The sequence below is a fragment of the Lytechinus variegatus genome, chromosome 2 (genome assembly GCF_018143015.1).
Source record: "Lytechinus variegatus isolate NC3 chromosome 2, Lvar_3.0, whole genome shotgun sequence".
NCBI classification, from domain to species: Eukaryota; Metazoa; Echinodermata; class Echinoidea; order Temnopleuroida; family Toxopneustidae; genus Lytechinus; species Lytechinus variegatus.
This window is the reverse complement of record NC_054741.1, coordinates 31,554,881-31,580,571: the sequence shown is the minus strand read 5'-3', so window position 1 is coordinate 31,580,571 and position 25,691 is coordinate 31,554,881. Positions and strand designations below refer to the sequence as shown.

General features: G+C 35.3%; 1 protein-coding gene across 1 annotated transcript in view; it reads right to left on the bottom strand.

Moving 5' to 3' along the window:
• The window catches only part of LOC121409739 (sal-like protein 3), a 74,528-nt gene extending 49,236 nt beyond the window's left edge, over positions 1 to 25,292 (bottom strand). The window contains exon 1 of the mRNA XM_041601646.1: positions 25,094 to 25,292. Coding sequence (XP_041457580.1) covers positions 25,094 to 25,292 — 199 coding nt within the window. The remainder of the gene's footprint in view (positions 1 to 25,093) is intronic.
• Positions 25,293 to 25,691: the final 399 nt, after the last annotated feature.

Genomic DNA, 25,691 nt, shown 5'->3' with positions numbered 1-25,691 from the left:
AAAAAAAAATTGACAATCACCTAGCAATCATTTTAGCCTCGTTCTCTTGCTCACAGAAAGGTAAACTGAGACCAGATATGGAGAAAAGTAATAAAAATCAATGTTATCCTGTCCAATGATTGAACTTTCTAAATTTTGTGGTCTTAGAGACAAAGGAATAGTTGTGATATTACTCCATGATACCATTCCCAGCATTCAAACCCTGTTAAAAATTGCTGCTGATTTATAAACATAACAATATGATATGTCATGATAACAGTCAGTTGGGTTGAAATCAAAACTGCTTGCCAAGCAAGAAAGAATTTGATATATGGTTTGGGAGAATTAGATCTATATTCGGCTAATGCAGGAAACAAAGAGAATAAACTGTGATAAAACATATGCTCAAGGACCAAACGCAGCTCAAGCTTGTCATAAAGTTATGTAAGATTGTAAATTAACAAAATGAATGTTGACCAACTGGTTGCTTGTTGCTGGGCAGCAGGCCAGTTTATGATGGTCGGCTCATATGTCATAACTGGATATATTCCATACACAGTCTGTGCTATCAGGTATTATATAGCAGAGGGTTGGAGACAAAAGGTGGTAAAATTTTGTGTAAAGTTGAAGGGGTTATTCCCTTCTTGTTCTCCAAGTAAACCTTGTCCAAGTACCTTTGATGTGGGGTTAACCAGTTTTAATTTAGCACAAAGAAAATTCAAGATTCAACTGCTTTTGCATTTAAAAAGAAATATTTATGATAAGTTGATGACTTGTAAATACAATAAATAAAGCAGGAGAAGTAGACAGCCAAATTAACACATCTTTGTCACCATACACATTTGACCAAATAGGACAGCCTACACGTAGGGCTGTACGTCTTTCTACAGCTTTTTTATTTCTTTATTTCCAATAGATAGTCTACATCCTTTTGATATTAGATAAGAGGATTAATTGGAGGCTCTTGGTCATGGAGGAAAGCTTGAAAAGAAACAAGGAAGGAGGATATTTATATGGAATCTGGAATATGAAAGGGTCTTTAATCCAGCAATTGTTCTCTCTCACCCCCTCCACAAGAAAATGGGGATGATAAGTTCAAGAGTAGAGCTAGGTGTGGAAGGCATTTCTTGTGTAATGGGGAGGAGAGCTATTAAGTGACACAGTGAAATAAAGGTTATCAGAGTTCCTTTATCAAAGCCTCATATGTCATCATCTGTTGTTCTCCCGCTGACCATTGTAAACGGCTTATACATGGGCAGTCATGGGTGGAAAGAAAAACTTTTTAATACACACATGAATTGTGCTCATGGCCCCCCATACATTGGTCAAAAGGGGGGTGTTGTGTGTATTGACGTATGCATGTCAATAGAAAATTCCATCGCAATTTGCATGTAATGTTTGCTTGTATCCCTTAGATCAGGAATATTCAATGGTCAGTGGTTTCTTAGACCATCTTTTTTTTGAAGGAAGACCAACAGTGGTCACTCTTGACTGGACTTGCATGAAGAAGGATGAAGAATGGTCAGAAAGGAGGATAATAGGCCAGAGCTGGACTTATAAAATAACCCCATCTTCCTTTGTTATTGATCAATATTGGCTGACATCTTGGGAATATTTCTTCACAAACAATCGCAGGAAAAAATAGAGCGGGGTGGCATCAATGCATAAATGATGAAGCTAGTCAAACTATTACCACTAAAGCATTGTACTTTGTTGCAGATATGCTGATGCATCTCAACAAGTAGTTGCGAGGATATTGAATATGAAACAGCATTCAATTTAATATCAAACTATTTGGGGCCTACATCATTCAACCTAACCCACGTGCCTAAAATTCTCATATCGACAAAAACAAAAAGGGTAATTCACCACTCCTTTGGCCATTATCTGTTCAAAATTTCTACTCTATATTCTTTCTTCAAAATATTTCTTACTTCACCATCAAGTAAGGAAACCACAATTGCAAAAAGGAGAGCATTTCACTTTAGTGGAAATGGCAACCCCTGCCCCGACCCCCTGCTACAGTTTGGTTCTAGTACAAGCTGTCAATCATCTGACTATGTGCAACCACTGCCCCCCCCAAAAAAAAAAATAATAATAATAAAATAAAAATTCAAATTAAAAACTAAATAAATAACATAATTATAAATTGAAAATTAAACAAAAATTAAAAAATAAATTATCAAACAGAATGAAATAGAATTTACAAAATTCAAGAGTGCTGATCATGGTGGAATAGACAATTCAAAGATCTAATGATCTCATTACTATCCATGTTCAGGGCCATGAAGGCCAGGGATACACACATTGGTCCTTAAAAATGGATGCCATGGGGTTAGTTGGCAAAGAAGAAATGGAAAGAAAAGAGAAGATTGGAGAAAGACGACATTTCATTCAATAAAAAACGTTGGATGAATAAATCATGGGAAGTCAGTCTCAAATATCTTTCCCAAAAGTCAATGTGAGAATGATTATTTATTTAAAATCTTAGAAATGATGCACTCGTCAAACCTGTGCCCAGTGAACCCTGTTTGTATGTCGTACAATACTTGTTTCAAAAAGGTGTTCTTCCATAAATCTCCTTACCCTTTTTCCAAAATAACTACAAACGATCTATTCTTTGTTGATACATTGAACTTGGCCTTTATATTTCATGTACATTTATCTATGAAAAATGAACTACTCAATTTCATATAAAGGGATCAATTGGAGATAAATTGATTTAGAATTCCTTCTGAACCTCCAAACTCAATTCCCTTATAAACCTCCTAGCGATTCAAAGTATTTTTCTTTAAATCATTCAAATTTGGATCTCCTAATTTAAGAGCACGGGGGTGACTGAAGATTCTTTAGTATTTCATGCCTGATTGATCATAAGATAGATACAGAGACAGGAAAATCAGATCAATATAATGTCCACCGCATGAAAGAACTTCCATGGCCATTATGAAGATGATGGGCTTGTTTATGACAAAATTCCTTGGAATTTCTTTTGTTCCAACTTCAAATTGAAGGTCCACTGCCCTCTATTTTGAAGAATATAGCCACTGGGAACTCCTGGTACATTTTTTTAATAGAGTTTGAGATAATACCTATTGTGCATAAATAAGTATGGATGTGAAGAAAGATGCACGGTTCTTGCTCCAATTAAATTTCTTGCAATAACTTACTGGATTTCCACAGAAAACAGAACTACTTATTCAGAGTTCAACTTACAACATGAAATCCACTCTTCTCTAAGGCATTCATCTCTCCTTCATTTCCATCCGCTTTTTTCCTCTTTTTTTTTTTGGGGGGGGGGTCAGTTTTCACTTTTCACGTTCATACTAAAATAAATGCACGTTTTCAAAGACCCCATAATTTCCCTTCAAATCCTTGATGGAATGATCAAAGTGGGTAGATTCAAAGACGGAAAAGAAATCAATCTGTCAGAAAAATACAAAAAGACAGAAAATCAAGAACACAGATGTGATTGAGCCTACATCCTTGGCACATAGAATGATTCTGAATACAATATGAATTCATGCTTGTTTGAGGTCTCCACTATCCCCTCTCAACTCTCGACATTTCCACACCCCAAAGATCTATCACATGCAACATCCTCCACCTCATATGATGGTATGAAACAAGGAGGGGAGAGAGGGAGGGAGACAAGGAAGGGTTTCAACTAAAAATTCATAAAGCAGCCATCTTGCCAAGTTCCATCACAACTTTTTAATCAAATCCCAATCAAATGGCGTCAATATTTTCTGGGAAACAGCCACTTTTGCTCAGTGGATGCGACAAAGATCCAGCGCGGGGCTCCAGGAAACGGGCCTACACAGCGAGAGCAGAGGAAAGACATCTGTCTTAACAATATCATCTTCTATCTTTCATCATCACTCAAACAAGATGCAAGCAGCTGTTTTATCATCATCAAACCCACATGAAATTATTTCTGATCCAAAAGAGAGCCAGATATTACATTTTATAAATACAACTGTGCTGACTGACAATACCGAACTGCGGTGCACATGAGTGTGTGATATGTGGATGTTATGCAACAAGCTACACAACTGAGAACTTTGGGATCCTTTTAGGAACAGCTTCAGGGGGGGGGGGTATAATACAAATGTCTAAATGCACATTCTAATGACTTAACAATGTCACTCATATACAATTCGAATGTAAAATGTTCAACTGTTAGAACCAGAAAGACGTAAGTTCCACTTCTTAATGAATGAGGTAAAATTTGCTGGCTCCAAACACTGTTAACAGAATAATATAATTTCAAATCTTGCCTGACATAAAAAAAATATTGATTCTATCGTCGTCAATAGTAACAAATCAAATCATTGAGGTGGATAACATTACACCCCAGTTATGATTTACAGTGAAACTGTCTCTATTCAAATTCACAAATTGTTCTTTGCTTTACATGTAAGTGAACAGGAGAATTTATAATTAACCTTTGCATTTTGGGATACATTGATGATTGACAAAAAGTAATTTGTTATAATCTGCCTTCTACATGTATATGCATAAGTTTATGGATAGTCTTTTAAGTTCCATACTTATCCCAAATGTAATCCAATATAAGTTTTTAGTTGAATTATCATTTTCAATAGAATGTCCTTTCAGCAAGTCGTAAAGTTAACCAATGGCCTCCGAGATTGACAATAAATCAATTAAATAATTCTAAAGTCTCTATGACGTACCATTTGATGAAACATGTAGTATAAGCAGCAGTATCGACCCCAGATTTTTCTTCATTAATTAATAGAGCCATGGAAATATGAGCCGAAGGCTAGAACTGATTAAGAAGTTACCTCTCTTAGCATTGGAATAAAAGTCTAGGAGTGAACGCACATATCACTCTTCTCCAATTACATCTTTAACCTAATTAGGAACCATATCATGCCTTATCAATTTCATCTACATGTAGTGTTACCCTGTAATATCTAGAGCACTAAATATGTTTCCCTTGCTTAAAGAGCGAGGAAGACCTGTCAGCGATAGCCCTTTACTTCGCAAGCTCTCCCCCCCGAATTATGACAAATACCTCCTCCAAACACTCCCTTTTACTGATCTCAAAGTGTCACTGAAAGTGTGATTGACAAATAAAACCAAATTTATTCCGCTTAACCATTCTGAAATCTAATTATTGATACATTTTCAGTGGGGAGTTTGAGGGCCGTCTTCTATTTTTTGTTAAACAGCACTTGGCCATATGCCTGTCGCTCTCTGTGCTAATCTGATACAAAATGATAATCGTGCAGCGAAAATTTTCAATGAGATCACTCGGTTTAACGGAAAAATCATTGGACAAAAATAATGTAATAATTGTATCCGTGAAACATAAGGAGAATTTTGCAATTCATGATGAAATTTATACCTCGGGTGCTTGCCTCTTCATCTGACTAGCGATGCTTAATAAATGTCATTTGCAAATCATCTACTGCCAATTTGAGTCATAAATAAAGAGTGATTTCAACAAGAATTTTTTTTCTCTCTGAAAATTACCTCCGAATATTTTTTTTTCATGCACTATTTACAGATGAATAAATTCATGCACTGTTCTGATACACGTCTTCATGCACTGTTCTGATACACGTCTCACTCACAAGGTTTACTGATCACAACAGTATACTGATATATAGTACTCTGTTACAGTCACTCTGTTAATATTTGACCTCTTGACAATTTTGTAATTACAAATTACAGAACCTATTTCAATTGTTTTTCCATTCATGTCTTGCCGATTAGACGCCAATCTCTCACTCACCAAAAGTGACCATCCATTACGATTGTGCAATATTGTTGCACTATTCCATGCAAAATAGCCGAGACCGACAGCTCAATTCCAATAACCTACCTGCTACAATCATCATACAGCTGAATATAGAATAATAATTACATGACAAAATTAATTTTGCAAATGCTCGTCTGGGCATTCTCTCGCAGAGGAATGTTGACAAAAAAAAAGGTCCCGTACAGGTTGCGATCCACGTTTTGACAGTGCCGGGAAGCCGAGCCGTGACAAACGACATACGACAGAAAAAATGATGCGGAGACGAAGAAATATGAAGTGACTAGGACTGTTAATCCCATTTAGATCGATTAGGGGGATCTGGTAAATAACTTGCCTTTGAGAGAATAGGAGAAACATTCCTCAAATGTTGTCATCAGCAATTGAATATTAAAATTGATGTCTGTTTACTAAAGGAGAAAGAAATTAACAAATATTAGTTTTGAGCGATTAATACTAGATGAGAGTATGTTGTAAATATGAAGCAATATCGCAAAGGGGTTATTAAAATCAATTACTATTAAAATCAATTAAAATTTAAATATCAATTTTGGACACCCCCACCCATTCCTTTTCAATTTAATCATGACAACTAAAAAATAATATCAAGGTAACAAACAGGTTATTATCATATTAATAATTTTAACATCTGCAATATTTTAATGCCAGGTTAATATTTCATGACCAATAAATTGCTTCAAGTTCGACTGAGTGAATCATGTTTTCCTTTTGGGGGAATCACAGGAAATTTCAAGGGTTGAAAACTGAAATTTAATCATTACATTAGAAGGAATACAAGGGGCAAGACAATGCAAGAGATTAATGTGCTCAACAATTGACAATATGAAAATGTCTTCATGAGAACAATGATCTTGTCATTCTAAGTTATGTAACCTGTTATTGATTCATCCTTCATAGTTCACAATGAAAGTGGATACACTACCCAAATAGAGATGAAAATTATGCCAAGGAGACGGAGAGATTGTGCCCCTTCCTGCGAGGCATATTTCTTGCCAAATAATCATGATTTTTCCCGAAGTTTCTTTTCTCTTTCTGTTTGCACACTTGAGGGGGCTTCACATAGGCTTGTTTTGATAAGAACAATTTCTCCCTCTTCTTTCCGACCAAACCTATAGATGACAAATAGGATTTTAATTCGTATTCTGCCCAAGCGGCAAATCTTGACACTGGCAACAGGTGTGAATACTGCGCCTGGAACTGGCGCAGCGTATGTCAATTACTATTCAAAAACTGTGTCACAAAATCCATACAATTATCAGGGATTTAAGTGGCCTTAAGTCCCTTAATTCCTATGTATGCCACTTCATGCAGGGTTTCAGCAAAAAATAAAAATTGTTAGCATTGGGATTATGTGCGATGAGCAGAGAGAAGAGAAAAATTAAGAAGTCTTATCTTGGAGTGGATGAATAGAAAAGAATGTCTTGATAACTTGAGTTATGATTCGGTAATAAGCTCTTATGCTCTTATTTACAAAAAGGATAAACTCCCACAATTCTTAATCAGTCATGTGGTATCGGGTTTCTCATTGGAAAATCTTTAATCTATCAAATTTCAAAAACACGATCGATTTTCCTACTTTGATATCATGGAAAACTGCTGGAGGCATGGATAATTTCAAAATGAGATGGACTTTTTGTTCACCCACCGTTTTTCTCATGGATATATTGTGTGCATATACCCATCCCACAAGGGCTCAGAATAACATTGATGAAGTTATCAAATGAAACGTGAATAAATATATCCTCCTTTTCACAAAAAAGAGAAAGACCGAGTAGCTTGATATATTTTACATCGTTAATCAACCTTATTGTAAAAGAGGGGTTCTAATCAAATGAATCACTTAAAATCACTTAAGTTCTGCAAAAGCACTCTAATTGCATCAATCTTTTCATGTATATTTTGTTTGTGTGAATTTTGTTCTAATTTTCAAAGCAATATATCTACCAGATACATGTACATGTACACAAACAATTATCTGGTATTTTAGTACAAAATTCACCATTAATCATAATAAAGGCCAAAACCCCCCCCCCCCCAAAAAAAAAGGTTAATAATAAAAAATTACCTTTAAAAAAATTTCAAAACAGAATTGAAATAAATAAATACAATTAGTAAATGCATGGATGAAAATGACACCCCAAACTACCAAATCATTGTTTTCTTATTGGGGAGATGCTAGTTTAAATCATATCTAAACATATGCTCCCAATATCAATATTGCCTAATTTTGGTAAAAGTAAAAGAGGTAAGATAGAATACATTGACTACTGAATGAATATTCTATACAACCATAACAGAGAAAAACACAAGCTAAATTTTGACCAAAGTGACAGACAGACAATTACATGTACATGTTGAAAGACAGTATATCTTCAGCAACTTACCATCAATGTACTGGATTTATACGGAATTTTGATTATCAGTTGAAAGGAAAAAGAGGTCAGCCTTTTGTTTTTAGCAATTGCTTGTTGCACTTTGGGGGGAAACAAGTTTCAAGATTTGTTCTCACAATAGGCATGTTTATTTTCCTTTTTGTGTTGAAATATCTCTCCCAAATTAAACTTAAATTCTAGGGAAAATATTGAATATGAAACCCTTGAGGGCAATTTTCATTTGGCAGATACACTCCGCTGATCCAGGGAGAGTAGCTTTTATTTTTCTTTGGAATTCTGAACTTGTAGTGATAGGCCCGTGCAGTAATCGTTGGTTGTTATGAAAGATTTGCTCGGCAATGGTGCTGCCAATCTTCAAGGATTCTTACGGACGCAATGCCCGACATATTTCGGGAGAGTCAGAAAATCTTCTAGTTAACTTCAACACCTACCCTCCCGTTTACTAAACTGACAGCTATTCTCTGGAAAATTAGAGGAGATGAAGTGAACTAGAGAGCTGAAAATGTTAGGATTTGATTTTGCTTTTCTTCCGACACCGAGGAGAGGGATGATCACGGCCATAGACAAGTACAAGAAGGATCAAATGGTAATTGTGCAGAAGGTTTTAAGGCATATCTTATCAATCAGAGCTCTTAGTTTGCCGATACAGCCCCTCAAATCTGAACAAACATGCAGCCGATAAGACAAGATGTACATGCTGGGGAATATTCGCCCTAGCTCTCCACTTTTAATGGGCATTCATGAGCACAGGACATGCGCGTGGCAATCAGTCGTAATGCCACTAGGCGCTGAGCGGGATGGATCGTGTCGTAAAAACGAAGATTGAATCAGAACCGAATACAGATACAAGAAAGAGAGAGAGAATGAGACACCGTGTTAACCCACACACTCACACACACACACATAAAAAAAATCATGCTTGTTCTCATCAAAATGGAAAAGAAATTCACTTGTTTGATATTTATATTTGTTGGTTGTCATTGATGGATGTTCTGACACACGGGGAAGAAGTGTGCCCCCCCTTTTATGAGTCTCAAGATTTCTGCTTAAATTTCTTAAGTGCTCCCCTCGTCAGCTAGTGTCTCTCCCTTGGTATATGGAAACATCTCTGCTGTTTACTTCTGGTTTGCAACAAATGGCCATCAATGCATCATCTCTGTTTGGAAATAGACACAAGATGAGTTTTATGGCACCACCTCGCTTGCACCGGGATGAAAGATACCCAAACTTGAGACAAAAAAGAAGGGGGGTAGCTCTATAATTTTATGGCCTGATCATTGATAAATGGTATTTGGGATTTTGTGTCATATCTAGGCAACCACGCCAAGTGTAGGTCAATTAATGTCAGTTGAATTAATGACCAACATTTAGTCGCGTACTATGGCAAAAGTAAGTTTTCTAATGACGATACATATGTAACAAAGCAAGAAAGGTTATGAATGTAGATGAATGGGTCACATTCAAGCATTAAGTATCAACAAACTCTTTTTAAGGTATTTCTCCTATTTCTCCATCATTCTCTGTCTAGTAATAGTTCTGTCATAATATCACACAGACAGAAAAGAACTTGAAACTTATTCAGTCAAAAGTTAAAAGTTTTTCATTTCAGGTAAAATGGAAGTATGGAACCGAAATATGCACTCTTAAAAATAATATTGATAAGTCGAATTCTGTATCACCAACTAGCGAGGTAATATTTCTGTTTATTCAAAAGTCTTGGTTCTGAAAATGGTTTTGAGGTGAAAAAGGACTTAAGTTACATTACCATTATCTCATATTTCAGCTCAGTGGACCTTTTGACTTCACAGACACAATGGACCCACACAATACAAACTTGGCGCAATGATTATGAATTCGGATCAAACTACAATCTTGGTGTTTCTCAAGTATGGGAATGCGACACGGGCCTGGACGGGAGAGCTCTACATCTAAAGTAAATAACCACCACGGCAGCTGTGCTCCACTATTTCATGTAACATGACTACAAAAATGAACAACTACACCAAGACATCAACCATTTTTCCCTCACAATCTGTAATTTTCTTCTCTTTTTAAAAATAAGTATTAAGGATGCATGATTTGTGTTACGAGATCATTTCAGATGAAGTGAAGCGTTAAGGGAGTGAGCAGAGATATTGGATTATGAATATGATACTTGTATCACAAACAATGGTCATATAGCATTTCCACAGTTTACTCTACCCGTTCATTGGAACGAGCTATGATCTAAATTAAGTCTGCTGGAACAACGGAGGGAGCAGAGCGATGGCTAGCTAGCCGAGAGAGGATGCCCTTCATGCCTCCTACTCCTACCCTCCTGAAAGATGACAGCCAAATAAATTCCTATCATGGAAATGAAGCGCCAATGACATTTTTTGACAGAAAGATATTGCATGTGAGTGTGGATTACTCTAACGAAACAGGAGCATATCCCACACCTGTACCATCGTTAACACACGGCTGGGCCCACCGATAACAGAAGATGCGCTGAAAGGATCACCGCAGGATCCCCACAAAAAATCAAAAGAAATGAATCGAAATGAATTTAGAAGGTGTCAACGATGAATTAGGTTTCCACACCTGTCCCAGACGGAAAGATTTATCATTTGTGAGGGTCGAAAGAAAATGGATTTCACAAATTCACCGCTGCATTCCCAATCAAACGAACCCATCCCTCAATGTCTGGCCCATCTCTCGATATTAATTTTTGGTAGTTAATTGAATCTTAGCCTTGATGCAAGCTTCCCCGCATCTATCGTGTCTGTTTGGCAAAATGGTTTCATACATCAGAAATTAAAATATTAATTTCTAACATTTATCAATTATTCACTGTGTCTGCATGCTGCCTCTTTCAATTAAAAAGGAAATTTGAGGGAGTCTGCTCTTTTCACATGCTGAGGGTTGCATCTACTCTGTAACTACAGAAAGCCAAAAAAAAATGTAATATGCCTATCCTTGAGTAGCACAATATATCATCAATTTCTCTTCTTTTTCAATTTAGTTTTTGCTTTATGGGATGGTACATAAAGATAGGGGCAGCTGAAATATGAATACAAGCAATCAATTATTCAGCTTGTTTTTGGTGCTCAATAGATTATTCTAATAGAGAAATTGAGCCACACAGCAAGAAACACCCTTGGTATCATAAAGTCATAAATTATCACTTCTGAAAATATGATGAGTAATATACTTTACATCTGACACCACCTTCAACAAAACTTTTAATTGATTTTTCAATCCCCATTGGAAATTAATAATGCAAATCCAATATCAATATTCAAATACAGAGACAGCAGGCCTACATGTGCCACCATACCACCCCCCCCCCCCTCTTTAAAAAAAGAAAAGAAAACCGCCCCTAATCAAATTCCTAAAAAAATATATATGGAAAAAAATATGCAAGGCCTATGCCATTCAATACTAAACAGAATGATGCTGTAATCTCCATATAATATGGCAGTGTATCCAAGAAATATGATCTCATCTTAAATTGATTTTTTACTGATGTTTTATGATGTGAAATTGATTTTTTTCGTTTTTAAGAACTCCAAAATCAATCCTGCTTTTATGTTAGTGGGTGTGATTTCACAACATCATTTTTCTGTAATTTCAATAGGATATCAAAAAAAAATATTAAAAACCCATCACTGATCAGGTGAGGAAATTGTATGTGTACATCAATTTGCACTAAATGTCTGCATATAAAAAATGTTAGGTGCATTTTCCAAATAACAATAATTTGAAATAATATTATATTATTGATACATATATGCAGCAAATTTGAAAAAGGAAAAGTTTTAAGTGCTGAAATGATATATAACAAACACAAAATCAATATGACAAAAAAAAACACCCCAAACTTTCACAAAATATATTTCAACTTCCTGGAAGTAAGATCTCGATTGATTTGGATTTATGCAATGGCAGAATAGTGTTAAAGCTTGTTGTATTTAACATTCAATATTACCAAAAACACCAAACACTCAGCAATGCCTTTACACTTGTCTATATTCTTTCTTTAACACCTAGTTCATAGAAATGAAACACAAGCTCACATACGCTAGTATGCTTCTTTGATAAACTTGAATATAAATCCTTAAATGTACACTGCTTCTTTAAATGGATACAGTCCATGTACAAGCATCAATTCAATTAAAAGACCAGAAAAGGAAATATCATGTCTTTGCCAAAAGAAATCAACATATATTTAATCATAGGTATATTATAGGCCTATACATATATATTTTTTTTAAATACATAAAAAGATAATTTTCAAGTAAATAATGAATTTGTTAATAAAAAAAAACCTCAATAATGTGACAAACATTTTCAATACATGATCATAATCTGTAGGGCAGAAAGCCATGTGTGAGTAATCACAAATTAATTTTTCATGATGAATGTCTTAAAAACAATCCAACATGCATAACTCTCCTTTCCAATAATTCTACATGATCCTCTTTCACAAAACACTGAAATTTTACAACCCGTTACATATTTGTGTAAAAATTTGAACAGGTATCCAAAGTTTTCTACATATTTACAAAACCAGATCACACTCGAAATGAAATCACTTTAGACTCAGAGAGAAAATCATCTCCCCATTCTAATTGAATGCCCTATCATATGCTTATACTATGCATTCCCAGTTTTACAAAATAATTAATAAAACCAAATTCCATACACATATAACAACACCCTGATAATAAATCATATTTGGATATAAAGACAAGACATATCTCAAACAGGTATTTGTCATATTTTTATATGAGTGGTGTTATACTTTTTTGGGTTAAACTTTCAAGAACAATACAAACTACAATTGATCCAAATATATATATATATGTATCATGTTTTCAGATTTCATAAAGGGATCAATAGGTCAACCAATCAAAATCACTTTGAAACCACAAACTAGCACATAAAAGAGTGAACTTCCAAAAGATGACAACCAAAATGATAGGGTGGAAAAGAAAGTAACTTCCTCAGCAAATATTGGCAAAATCTGACAAAACAATAGATGAACCAACATCTGCAAAATTCATTTGTGGCATAATTTTTGTCATGCAGGGGGGAAATATAAAGCTTAGAGCCGTTTCCTTACATGTTAGCGCCGGGTGAATTCTCTTATGAAGTACGGGCGTCCGGATGCAGAATTGACACGAAACCAACATAACGTCAACAAGTACTTCTGGCGGGTGGGTAACAAAAACTAAAAGAAAGTTGTAGCTGTCAAAAGCCAAATAGAAAAAAACAACACTGCTCTGTGCCTTCAACTAAAATGGATCACTTTCTCTCAACTTGACTTGAGTCAGGTAGCACTGGCTGGTAATTTTCTTTCTTCCCTATCTTCTTCTGTTATTACATTCTGAGTGCAATTCTGTGAAAAGATATATCATTTCTAGAAAGAAGCAGCAGTTTTGTGTAGAGAACATGAAAACAGTTGAAAAGGCGAGTGCCACTGCTCGGAATGCGAAGCGGAGTTTCCTGTCCGACTATTGCCGAGTGAGCGGCGTGGATATCTCGTTCCACAACGGTGTAGAGACTAGAGTAGAGGAAGGCATCAATTCGATTACCCCATCACAATTACAAGTCCAAGCTATGAAATAATACCAGAAATATCTTCATGTCCTTAAAGTGGTGATATATGAAAGATAACTAACACATCAAGCACAATCGAAATGAAGAAAATATGATTGGATAGAAAAATCGAAGAAATGACGCAGTGTGATTGAGCGCTCGGGCTGGAGGTGTTCCCTCCGCGGGAGGATGCGGCATGGATGCTCCTCCAAATTCCGCCGAGGAATAGAAACAGATACCACGTTTCCACCAAGTGGCAGCTACTACCGACTACCTGACATAGAAGATAAAAGTTAGTCTACCTACCGTTCTCAATGGAAGTTAGGGGGTTCCTCTCGCTTCCGATGTGCTGAGGTTTCGCCTGCTTTCGCCGCGACATCATGGACGGGAAAAAGCGGCGTCCAAGGTGAAACCAGGTTTTTCTGTCAAAAATCCGCGATCTTTTCGAGGTGAAAAAAGTCCGATCTGAGGATCCTCGTATCCTAAATGCGCTCGATTACTTAGGTGCATTCAATCACATACTGAAACGTAAAATCTCATAGTGGGGTATTCCGCATATTCATACACATACAGGAATTGTGTGTGTGTATGCGGTGAATGCCGAATGTGTACACACACGGTGTTGGGAGATCCGCCTACATGTGTGCGCATGTACACCAATTTATGATTTATGCAATAGAGAGCTTGTTGCTCCGCTATGAATGGTCCTTTCTGATTGGTCGATATACTAATTAGGTGTCGAAAAGTTTAACAAAACTCCTTTCGCGCGGGCTCTCTCAATCCAAGTGCCATTATCTGTCATTTTCAGGGACAAACATGCTCTATTGACCACTCTCATAGCAGACTCTTCATTTTTTTCGAGGAATGTATTCAATTCATTTTCGCCTGCTGTCCGAGTTACTGGGCAAAATCAGATACTACGTGTGGTATGTCATGGTCGCTTTGTGCCTGACGTGAAACAATTTCTGACCAATCCAATTTTCTATCGCGATCGTTCTCTGCAGATACGCCTGATTAAACCTGCCGACATACGAGCATATTAAAATTTTGATGTGTTACGTAACAGCGTACTTATAAATGATAAGGGAGTTTAACCTTTAACCATCAATCACAATTTGCAATTTTTATTATCTTCTGAGTGATAAGAAAATGCTGTTTTGTAGCCCCGACAGGAAGAAGATTTAGTCATGTTTAATGGCAGATGAGATGATACGGAAGTGTTGGAAAGTCAACGCAGAAATGAAAATTACAAATAAACGAAACCCGACATACAACCTTCGATTCTTTACATAATAGTCTTTTCAGCATATTTCAGGAAAATTTAGCACATACACAATGATGAAATGTAAATATTATGATGTAACATTAACTGATAGTTTTGCAAACAGGCCTATTAATGGTCAATACACATAAAATATGCCTTCGGTTTCTGCATGAAGGCCCTCAAAGAAAATAATGATTGTATCTTCCTAAAAATATATAAACTTATATTACGAACCATGGTAACTGAAATACAATGCATCGCCCATGTGAAACGCACTGTGTTTATTACTCACACTGATGCAGTTATCATAACTGGAAGAATACATATTTTCACTTTTGTTAGAGAGGAATTTGAATAAAATGCTATATACTCAATATCTTTTAGTGAACATAATATAATTAAGAACAAAAATAAAGACATCTTGATTGAATTTCAACTAACTGCTAAGGACTACGTATTCATATACATATTTTAAAATTTCAATCTTTTTATTTTTCCGTTATTGTTTGCACATTTCTCTTCTTTCTTTTATCTTTAAATTTTTTTTTTTGGGGGGGTGATGCCTCTGCTGCTATGATTTTCCTTATCCACAAGCAATAATTTGTAATCATATGAGCTGGCTGGAGAAAAACATATATTTTCAACCTCACCCCCCCCACACACACACACTCATCTCTCGTCCTCTCATCTCCACGATATTTAGATTGTATTGACGCGACCAAGAAAAGTGGAAGAGAGCGCTAAAAATCACTTGAGGTATAAAAACCTAAATTCATTCCTTTCGCGTTTATTGACGTTGTTTCCTTGTATATTTCTCTTTTAATTCATTTCTTTCGTCATCCATTCATGTTTTAATTTATTGACCTTGTCTCAAGGACATTCATATTTTGGTCCAGTTAAAACCTTTACAAGGTCTTTTGCTTCATTCTCCGGGCCCCTCCCAATCTTACTTTTACCAAGAACCCCATTCTTACACAGAAAGAGATAATGACGTCACATTGAAAACTAGTGACTCGATTAGCAATGGTATTAACTAATGTCCATAAACTTGCATCATCTCGAAGGCCCAGGCCCACGCCCACGTAACCACCCAATTGTACAAGCCCATTTTAATTGAAGATTATGTCGTCACTATATCATACATGCAGGGGGAAACATTTTTTTTTCAAACTTCACACGTCCTTTCATTATGATGACATGTAAGTGTAACGAACAATAAATATCATGAATGCATGTCTGAAATTAGCCATCCGTTTCGCCCTATCAAACATACCCCTCCTCTCGCCAAGCAACTAAAAAGGGGTCATACATTGGCCCATATTGTCTTCTTTTGATTATGGCGTGTTATTTCTACATCTATTGTTTGTCATACTCCCATTTTGGTCCTCTCAGAGCAGTATCTCTGGTTAGAAACAAGCCCTTTTGTCCTCGAGAATTAAGGTTTTTTTATTGACCGGAGAAGCACATTGAAATTCGTCTAATGATTTCTTTTGACCTACTATAATCTGATCTTCAATAAGACTCAACAAATAGGCATATTCAGCGTTACGTAACAAAAGTATACATGCATATCTGCATTCAGCGATGCATATATTGTGTGTGTAATATAATACATCAGGTCGATATATCACATCGGTATTGCATATTATAAGCGGCACAGAGCAAATGGTTGTTGTTCATTGGTGAGACTATAAAATTTCGGCGGGTGTATGAATCATAAAGTTATTACGCAAAATTGTGTAATATGATACGTCACTCATAACCATATAGAGGAAAATATATTGGCCTTTTCATTACATCTGATATGATTATGATGAAAACACTCAATAGAAAAAGGCTCAGTAATTACCTATCACGGTATACACGTGCAAGTATCAGGTCCTACTGCATTTAAATTATAAAAAAAAACTAATTGTCGAAAATGCAACGTGTGTTTATACCAACCGTGGAACACATCGTGTGAGTTTAATCGCACATTCCAAAACTCACACATCCAAAGCAAATTAATAATTACCGTACATGTTGACGTAGATATTTACTGCGCTAAATTAAAGCACATGTACTGATGCGTGCATGACACCTGCCCTACATAGCAATGTTAATGTGAATTCGGGTGCATCATTGCGTCACAGAAAAATAAAGACAAGAAGAAATATAAGAGCAAAAAAGAAAACATTGATACAGTGTCGGCATGCATCAGTATATAGTAGTTTTAGTACAAGTATAGCAGTCAGTGGTAGTGGAGGACTGGAAGTAGTAGTAACAGTTGTAGTAATGTAGTGGTGGTGGTGGTAGTAGTAGTAGTAGTAGTAGTAGTAGTAGTAGTAGTAGTAGTAGTAGTAGTAGTAGTAGTAGTAGTAGTAGTAGGAGTATTCTTATAATTAGTAGTAGTAGTAGGAGGAGGAGGAGTAGTAGCAGGAGTGGGAGGAGTATTAGTATTAGTAGTAGTAGTAGTAGTATGAATAGTAGTAGTAGTAGTGTAGTAATAGGAGTAGTATGAGAAGTAGAAGTAGTAGTAGTAGTAGTTGTAGTAATAGTAGTAGTAGTAGTAGTAGTAGTAGTAGTAGTAGTAGTAGTAGTAGTAGTAGTAGTAGTAGTAGTAGTAGTAGTAGTAGTAGTAGTAGTAGTAGTAGTAGTAGTAGTAGTAGTAGTAGTATGTTGCTAGTAGTTGACTCATGAAAATGACAATGGTAAGTAACATTGGTAAAAATATTGTAAAATTGTAAATATAATGAAATAATTAAATTCTCATATTTTCAATGAACACCAAATGAAATTTCTCTGGAAATAAGTATTATTTTGCGCAAGGAAATACACCTGTGCTACGTGATAGGATAGAAAATATTATGGAATTCACACAATTGTCGTCATTAACATCAAGTGAGAAAAGGGCAATATGATGGAATTTATCTTAAAACTTGGTTCAGATAATTAAATTTTAACCTGCATTCTGCGTCCCTGGCGTACACCTGTATGCGGGTGTTAAACGCAACAATATTATGTGATCTTTGAAGAAAAAAATTCGAGGCGTCCATTTCGACGGTCCGATACTTTCATGAATACTCAATATTCGCAATTCCTTGGACAATCTATTTCTCCTTTATGATATACATAACCGGCCCGAGATTAACGTGCTAATTGAACACACACCCTTATCCTGTATCCAGTGTCCACAATAATACGACGAAAAATTGAATTCTCCCCCAAAAGCAATGAAACTATAAATCGACACGCGATATTTTCTGAGCGGATATATTGAAATATTTCCGAAATATATTCATGGAAAGATGTAACCCGTAACCGCGAGACCTGTATCCAGTAGCGAAACGGGACACTGGGAATTATATCAATATGGTTTAAAATGTCATCCTTTGCTACTCAGGCAGAGCAGATCCAAGATATTGAATATATTCTTCTTCTTTTTCCCCAAATCCTTCTCGTTTCCTACCTAGCTTTGAAGGGTATCGAAAGTAGTGATTGAAGCCTGTCAGAATGTCATGAACGTCTAGCCGATTTTCAAGCAATATTTCCCATCTTTTGTTAGAATCAAATTTAAAAAACTCCCATTTTGGACCATATTGCCCACCCCTTCCTTTACTTCTTATCATTATTCGTATCAAAACTGTGGTGTTAACCGGTGTACATAGAGGACCACACCAGTTATTTTACACCGGTGTTAAATTGGTGGTGTTAGTTTTACACCTATAGGTGTTATTACAACACCTATGGTTGTTTCTTTTACACTCTTTGGTGTTATGTTCAGTCTCTAGGGTGTTATTTTAACACCTCAGGGTGTGGTCCTCTATTAACACCAACTGGTGTCAGTTTTAACACCACAGTTTTTACAGTGTAAATTGTATTGACGTTTTGATGTTTTACATTATTTTGATGCTGATTACCATGTACAATGATTCTTGAAGGAAAGTCCGTTGATCATTTGGCAATAATATGGGCTTCAATCCATTTTCAACAGCTGAGGGGACACCACTTGCACCCGAAGTACCATGATTTCTATGTTACGAGCGAGTGAAGCAAGCGATTAAAAGGTGTTGAAGATCCACACGGCCTTGGTCTCTCTGAAATGTTCATAATAGGAAGATATTTTTTTTTCACTCGCTTCCTTAAATTGTTTGCTTTTATAAACACCATAATATCAAAAAGCGAATTGAGAAAATTAAAACAATACTGTTTGACAAAATACTAAAAGAAAATAACAGTCAGGCACCTTGCGGTTATAATGTGAATGGTGATCGACATCTATAGTCTCAATGATAAGAGCGATTGCTATAAACCACCCTGAATAAATATTTACGAGAGAGCGTGGAGAGTGAGTAAAAAATCATTAACAATCTATGCTACAAAAATTTCAAATGGGGAGGGGCGTGTCCTATTTTTTAATTGAATTTAATCAAATTTATTTTATACTTCACAAGATAACAAAATAATAATATAATACAAGAAATACATTTGATTACATAGAAAATACAAAGATAATGGCAGTAAATAAAGTGAAATATGAAGGAACCTGCATAAAAAGTCATTTTTGGTCACCACCCCTTCTCTCTCCCTTTCTCACTATGTCCTCCCTTTTATTTCTTCTTTCGTATACTAACCAAGTGCACCTGAATATTATTTCACTCATTTCTCATTGATTTTATATATAATATATCAATATTTTAAAGACAAAATGATATCGCATAATGATCAATAAATAATACCATGAATCTAACAAGTCAATTCCAATGCAGTAGAGGTCTGCGTTTGTCTTTAAAAATCTTCTCTGCTATGCCGTCAAGCTTAAGAAAACGTATATCAACAAAAAAAATATTTAAGCACTTGCTACATGTGCGGAAGTCAAATATCATTTCATCGTGCAAACAGGGGGAGATATCCTACGCAAATACGGTCACAAGAGAGAGTTGCAAATATCATGTCAATTCCATTACATCTCTCCTCTCTTTAGCTATCTCCGGGTCTCCCTTTCTTGATTTTATTTGATCCCCCTCTAATCATTAGCGTATATTGGGGGCGTGGGGGTACTTGTCCCCAAAAGAGTCTTACAGCCAAAGAAACGAATGAAGTATGAAATTATATTTAAAAAAAAGGTGAACGGATGCCATTTTCTGAATATTATGCCAAAATCTGTCACAAGATTAGATTTTCATTTATAAAAGGTCAAAATTTTAGCTCGCTCGCAACTTTTTGGAAATTTTTGTCCCGTTCGTCATGTTCTGCCAATTCTTTTTCTTTTGGGGAAGGGGTTTATATATGCCATGCACTGCCTCTCCTATATTTCCCTTCTCTCTGTCCCACTCACTATCTCTCTCATACACCCTCCCCATCTCTTCAAATCCATTTTCAAGCTATCAAGCTATTGGTTTTTCCGTTTGTCAATATTCCTATCATCTTATATTTTTCTTCATTTTTCTTTTTTCAATCATTTGTTATGCTTTCCTAAAACACTGTAATTTTCTAATTTCAAATAAATTTTCAGTTTTGATCTTCATATGGATTGTCGTGATGGTCACCCCACTTCTCCCCCCCCCCACTTCTCCCCCCCCCCCTTCTCTCTTACCTATATCTATTTCTTTCTATCTCTCCCCACCCTGTACAGCTGTGAATGATATACAATATTGACAATGATCGAGTCACCTTTCATTTCTTGCGTTCGATGACAGTGACTGAAACCGATTAGAAAGTATTACTCGTCTGCCAAAACTTGACCTTTATTTGCCTCCAATTCGACACACATTTTCACAGGGGAAGCAAATAACCAAATATGAATCATATGCCAATATGTCTAAATTTAACGTCCATGTGGGTAACAGAGTTAAAGAAATTGAATTGATTCTTTAATGTGCCTCCCTCTCTCTTTCTCTCTCTCTCTTTATTGCTCACTCCCTCACTGCCTACAGAGTGCATAAGCGATTGCAATAATGACATTAGCAATTATGATGATTATGAAATTCACAATATTCAATTAAATTCAATTCAAATAAACATCTATTTCTCTTTGACAATTTAAAGCGATGATGATGATGGTGATAATAGTAAAAATAATGATTAAATGATTATAACAATGGTGATCGTGATAATAATAATAATAATAACAATAATTATAATAGTAATCAAAATAATGATAAAAATGATAACGATAATTAAATAATGATAATACTGACTAACAGAAATAATGATATTTATAACATAGAGAATATATTTGAAGAAGCAAAAGAGGAAGAAGGGAAAGAAAAAGGAAAGTGGAGAAAAAAGAACAAGGGAAGATGAGGAGGAGAATAGGAAGAAAAAAAGATTAAAACAGAGGAAGAAGAAGCAAAAGAAAAGAAAATAAGGAGAAGAAAAATAATGGAGAGAGAGATAGAAAAGAAGAAAGGAAGGAAGAAAGAAAGGAATAAAGGAAGAAAGAAAGAAAGATAGATAGATAGATAGATAGATAGATAGAAAGAAAGAAAGAAATATAGAGAGAAAAAAAGAAAGAGCAATAAAGCAAAGAAGGATAAGGAGAAAAGAAATACTTCCAAAAAAATGGAAATGCAAAACGAGCAACAACAACAACAAAAATGAGAGAGAGAAAAAGAGAATGGGGAGGAGAGATGAATTTGTCGATAAGATCTCAATTCAATGAATGTGCCTGGAGCGTGCTCGCGTGGCGGAGCAGTGTCAACACAACTACACAAACAATAGATGAAATAAATATGATTATGATTTTCTATACGGCCATTGACTCCCTCTCTCATTCATTCTAGTGTGTCAACATTCTATTTTGAGATTGCTCGCGATTGCTTGATCAATATTTGGAATCTTTATCGATGATCCTCCCTAGTTTTCCTCGAACCTTTTGAAGATTGGATGAACTTTTAGTCGAAGCAAATGGAATTTATAATAGATGATTATTATTTATTCCATCGCATTCTCTGGAAAGGTCATGATCTGATGATTTTTTTTTCAATTCTTCTGATCGCTATCATCTTCCTCTCACGTCCCTGCTATCATACTCTCCTCATTATCATATAATCTTGCCTCCCCACTCTTCACATGCACTTTCTGCGATAATGAGAATTAATGAATTGCAGGTTGAATTAGCGTGATCGTCATGTGAAATGTACCCAACATTTTTTTTCCATTTCAGTCACATACATTTCTCTATGCTGTTGTAGTTGCATCCGCTGTCAAAACTATTGTCAAAAAAGAAGAAAAATACGGTGTCGTGTGATATAACCCAAAATTTTGTTTTCAAATCACGCTACTTGCCTAAATCCTAATTAATTGTATGTATTATGATTCAGGTGAGTTTGCGTAAATAAACAAACAGTGGACATTGGAGCCTCAGATTGAAAGCACTGCTTTCACCTTCGAAAAACAAATTAACGCATGCAATCCATGTTTTCTCTGAACTTTGATTCATTGTACCGCCAAAACTTTACATGTCACAGAATACGACAGGCTGAACCAATCTCTTCCCCGTGTAAGATCCCGTTTCATGTATCTCTCGCAATTTCTTTGCCTCCTATTTCTAAAACAATCCATCATTTTTGCTGGTTTTGTTCTATGAAAGTTCTATTTATTTGTGCATCGATCACGCGCGTTCGCAATACTCCGCACCATCCATCATTCCATTTCCTCACCAATCTCTTTCTCTTCGTCTTTAATCATGACATCTACGAACGATAATTCTTTGTTTTTAAATCTAAACACTATTTCAACTTTCTTGTTGCCAAAGGAAAGAAGAAATATGGGCCAAACTTTCCCCGAAGGTTTAAATGCGTCATCAAGCGTTAGACACAAATCACAAGTTACATATATTTTTTTCTGATGCATTCAGAGCTGGAAATCGCATTAATAATGTTACATAACAACTTGAATAAAGTGTATCTGCTCCCCCATATACCATTGGAGATGGAATAAGTAAATTAAATTCCAATTACATTTGTGCATAATAACCTTTATTTTCCCAATTTTTTAAATACACAGTCGAAAGCAATTCTTTCTTAAACTGGTTAAGGGTATACGAGGTCAAACATGTCAAATGAGGTATCACATGCGGTGAAAATGAAATATGAAAATAAATTTTACTGTAGCAAAATTATTGCCCGATATAATACTTTAATTTTAAAAATCACTATGTGTATTATAGTGTTGATGTGTATAATTAAATCGATCCTCCTAACTTTTCTTTATTCCTAAAAAATGGAAAGTAGATCTATATGAATAAAATGATTTCATTTATAGACATATCTGTTCATGTCCAACGAAAGTGGAGTATTATATAGAAAATGAGAGAATTTTATCATTTACATTTTGCCCCCCAAAATAAAATAATCTTTCGATGGGGGCATGTATGCATTCTCCTGCATGTCTTGGTATATAGTTTCCACTAAGTGCCATTTTGAAATGGTTCATAATAATTAATTTTTATTTCCATACGAGCATGCATGAAATATCTGTTTGATGAAGAAAATGCATACACAGAATCATCATCAATGTATGACACTTTATGGAATTTATATTACTTTACATGAGAAGAATTTTTTTTAAACTCTGTTATTGTTACCAAACTTTCATCAATATGTTTCTTTCATTTTTTCGTATTCTATGAAACATCGTGATATAAGGTTGATTTCCTCTTTAACCTTATTCAATTTAAGCCTTTTCAAATCTTTAAGTGAAATAAACCCCATTCTCCAATATCGGGTTGGTCATGTCCAACCAATGCGAAATTTGGAACAGACGCCTGGAAGCTAGGTTGCCAAAAAATACTAACTTGAAAAAAAACCACAGTAATTTGGTTTGATTTATTTGAATAAAAACTTAAGCATGATATATAAAAATAAATTTGTTCAAACTTGATAATGCAAGAAATAATTTAAATGACAATATCTATCTGTGTTCATGGTCATTTCCTTTAAATGGGATTAACTTATCTGTTACTGAAACCTTATGAATAATGTTACCAACATCATATTGTATGGAACTCTTTTGAGCTCGATTTTATTTGTCTAATATTTGTTGTTTGTCGATTTTTTATACTGCAAATTCTTATTTCGGTAAAGTTAGTGAAATGAATATGATGGGAGTGGCATACAAGACACAAAATTAGCGCTTGTGAACTAGGCCCTATATATATTATCTGGGACGGAACTGTAATCGTATGTTGTGTACATTAGTGTTAAAACGGTCTTACAAAAATAATGGAAGGAGTTTCGGGAAACAATTTTTTACCGTTGATGGCTCAAGTTGAGTAAAAATAGAAAATCTTAATCACTATTTCAAATAGAACTCTTCTTTACTTCGAACTATAAAGTAATTTTTAAACTATGTCGAAAAATATTTCAGCGGAGCACTAAACAGAGAAACAACACTTATGAAAATAAATTGCTGCCATTTACAATTTTCCCCAGAAACGACTCGACCGAGACAAGTGTGTATATATTCCCACGTCATCTCGAAAATATAACACAAGATGTGAAACACGCCTCATCATGCATTTACCCAATAAGTAACGCATAAACAAAATAGAGATGCATCTTCTTATGTCTTTATTTGTGCGATGCAATGACAGGTTGTTATTTGTATAATATGAAGCCATAAAAAGGAGGAGAGGGGTAAGCTTAAGAGGAGAGAGGCGAGAGATGAGAAGAAAGGGGTAAGAGAAGGACACGGATGATGATGTATGGGACTAAGGACATTAACGATGTGCTCATGCATCATCTAGGCGAGGATATTAATGCAGAGCCAGTTTGTTTCGGGTTTCATGGCTTGCTTGCATCTCCCCGTCTGAAACGACTATCCATCATCCAAGAGGAGTTTGATGTTTGATACTATCGTCATCATCGTCATCATCATCATCATCACCATCATCATCATCATCATCACCATCATCATCATCATCATCACCATCATCATCATAATCATTATCACCATCGTAATCATCATCGTAATCAATATCAACATCATCATCAGCGTCGGCATCATCATCTCAATTACCACCGTAGTCATCATAGTCATTATCGTCGTCATCAGCATCATCATCATCATCATCATCATCATCACCATTCTCGTCATCGGTATCGTCGTCATCAATATCAACGCCATCATCAGTGTCGGTATCATTATCTTCATCATCATCATCAAAATCGTCATAGCCGTCGTCATCATCATCATAATCAGTATCACCATCATCGTCATCGTCTGCACCACCAGCATCATCGTCACCATCAAAGTGCATATGCCTAATGACGATTACTTTCATGGTCACAATTACCTATCGCCGCCATCGCTGTCATCGTCATCATCATTAACCTCAAATTAGTTTGATATTATGGCATTGTAAAAGAAAAATATTTGTTCAACTAAAGATTAGTCTATATAGATTATAAGTATGTTTGTGTTTTATTATTATGCTCAGAGAGATTTCTACAATATGTAAAAGATTTTATTCTGTATTATTCCTTTTGTGATTATAAATTGTTAATTTTTATCTATTTTTTTTAAATGAATTTTGATTCAATTATGTTAATGATTTCATGTAAACCATTATTTTCATGTGTTATATATAATGATGAAAAAATAAAATATGCTTTTAAAATGTTATCATCATGATAACTTGCGCTAGATTTGTCTTTTTAGAATATCAGACACGTCTTATGAT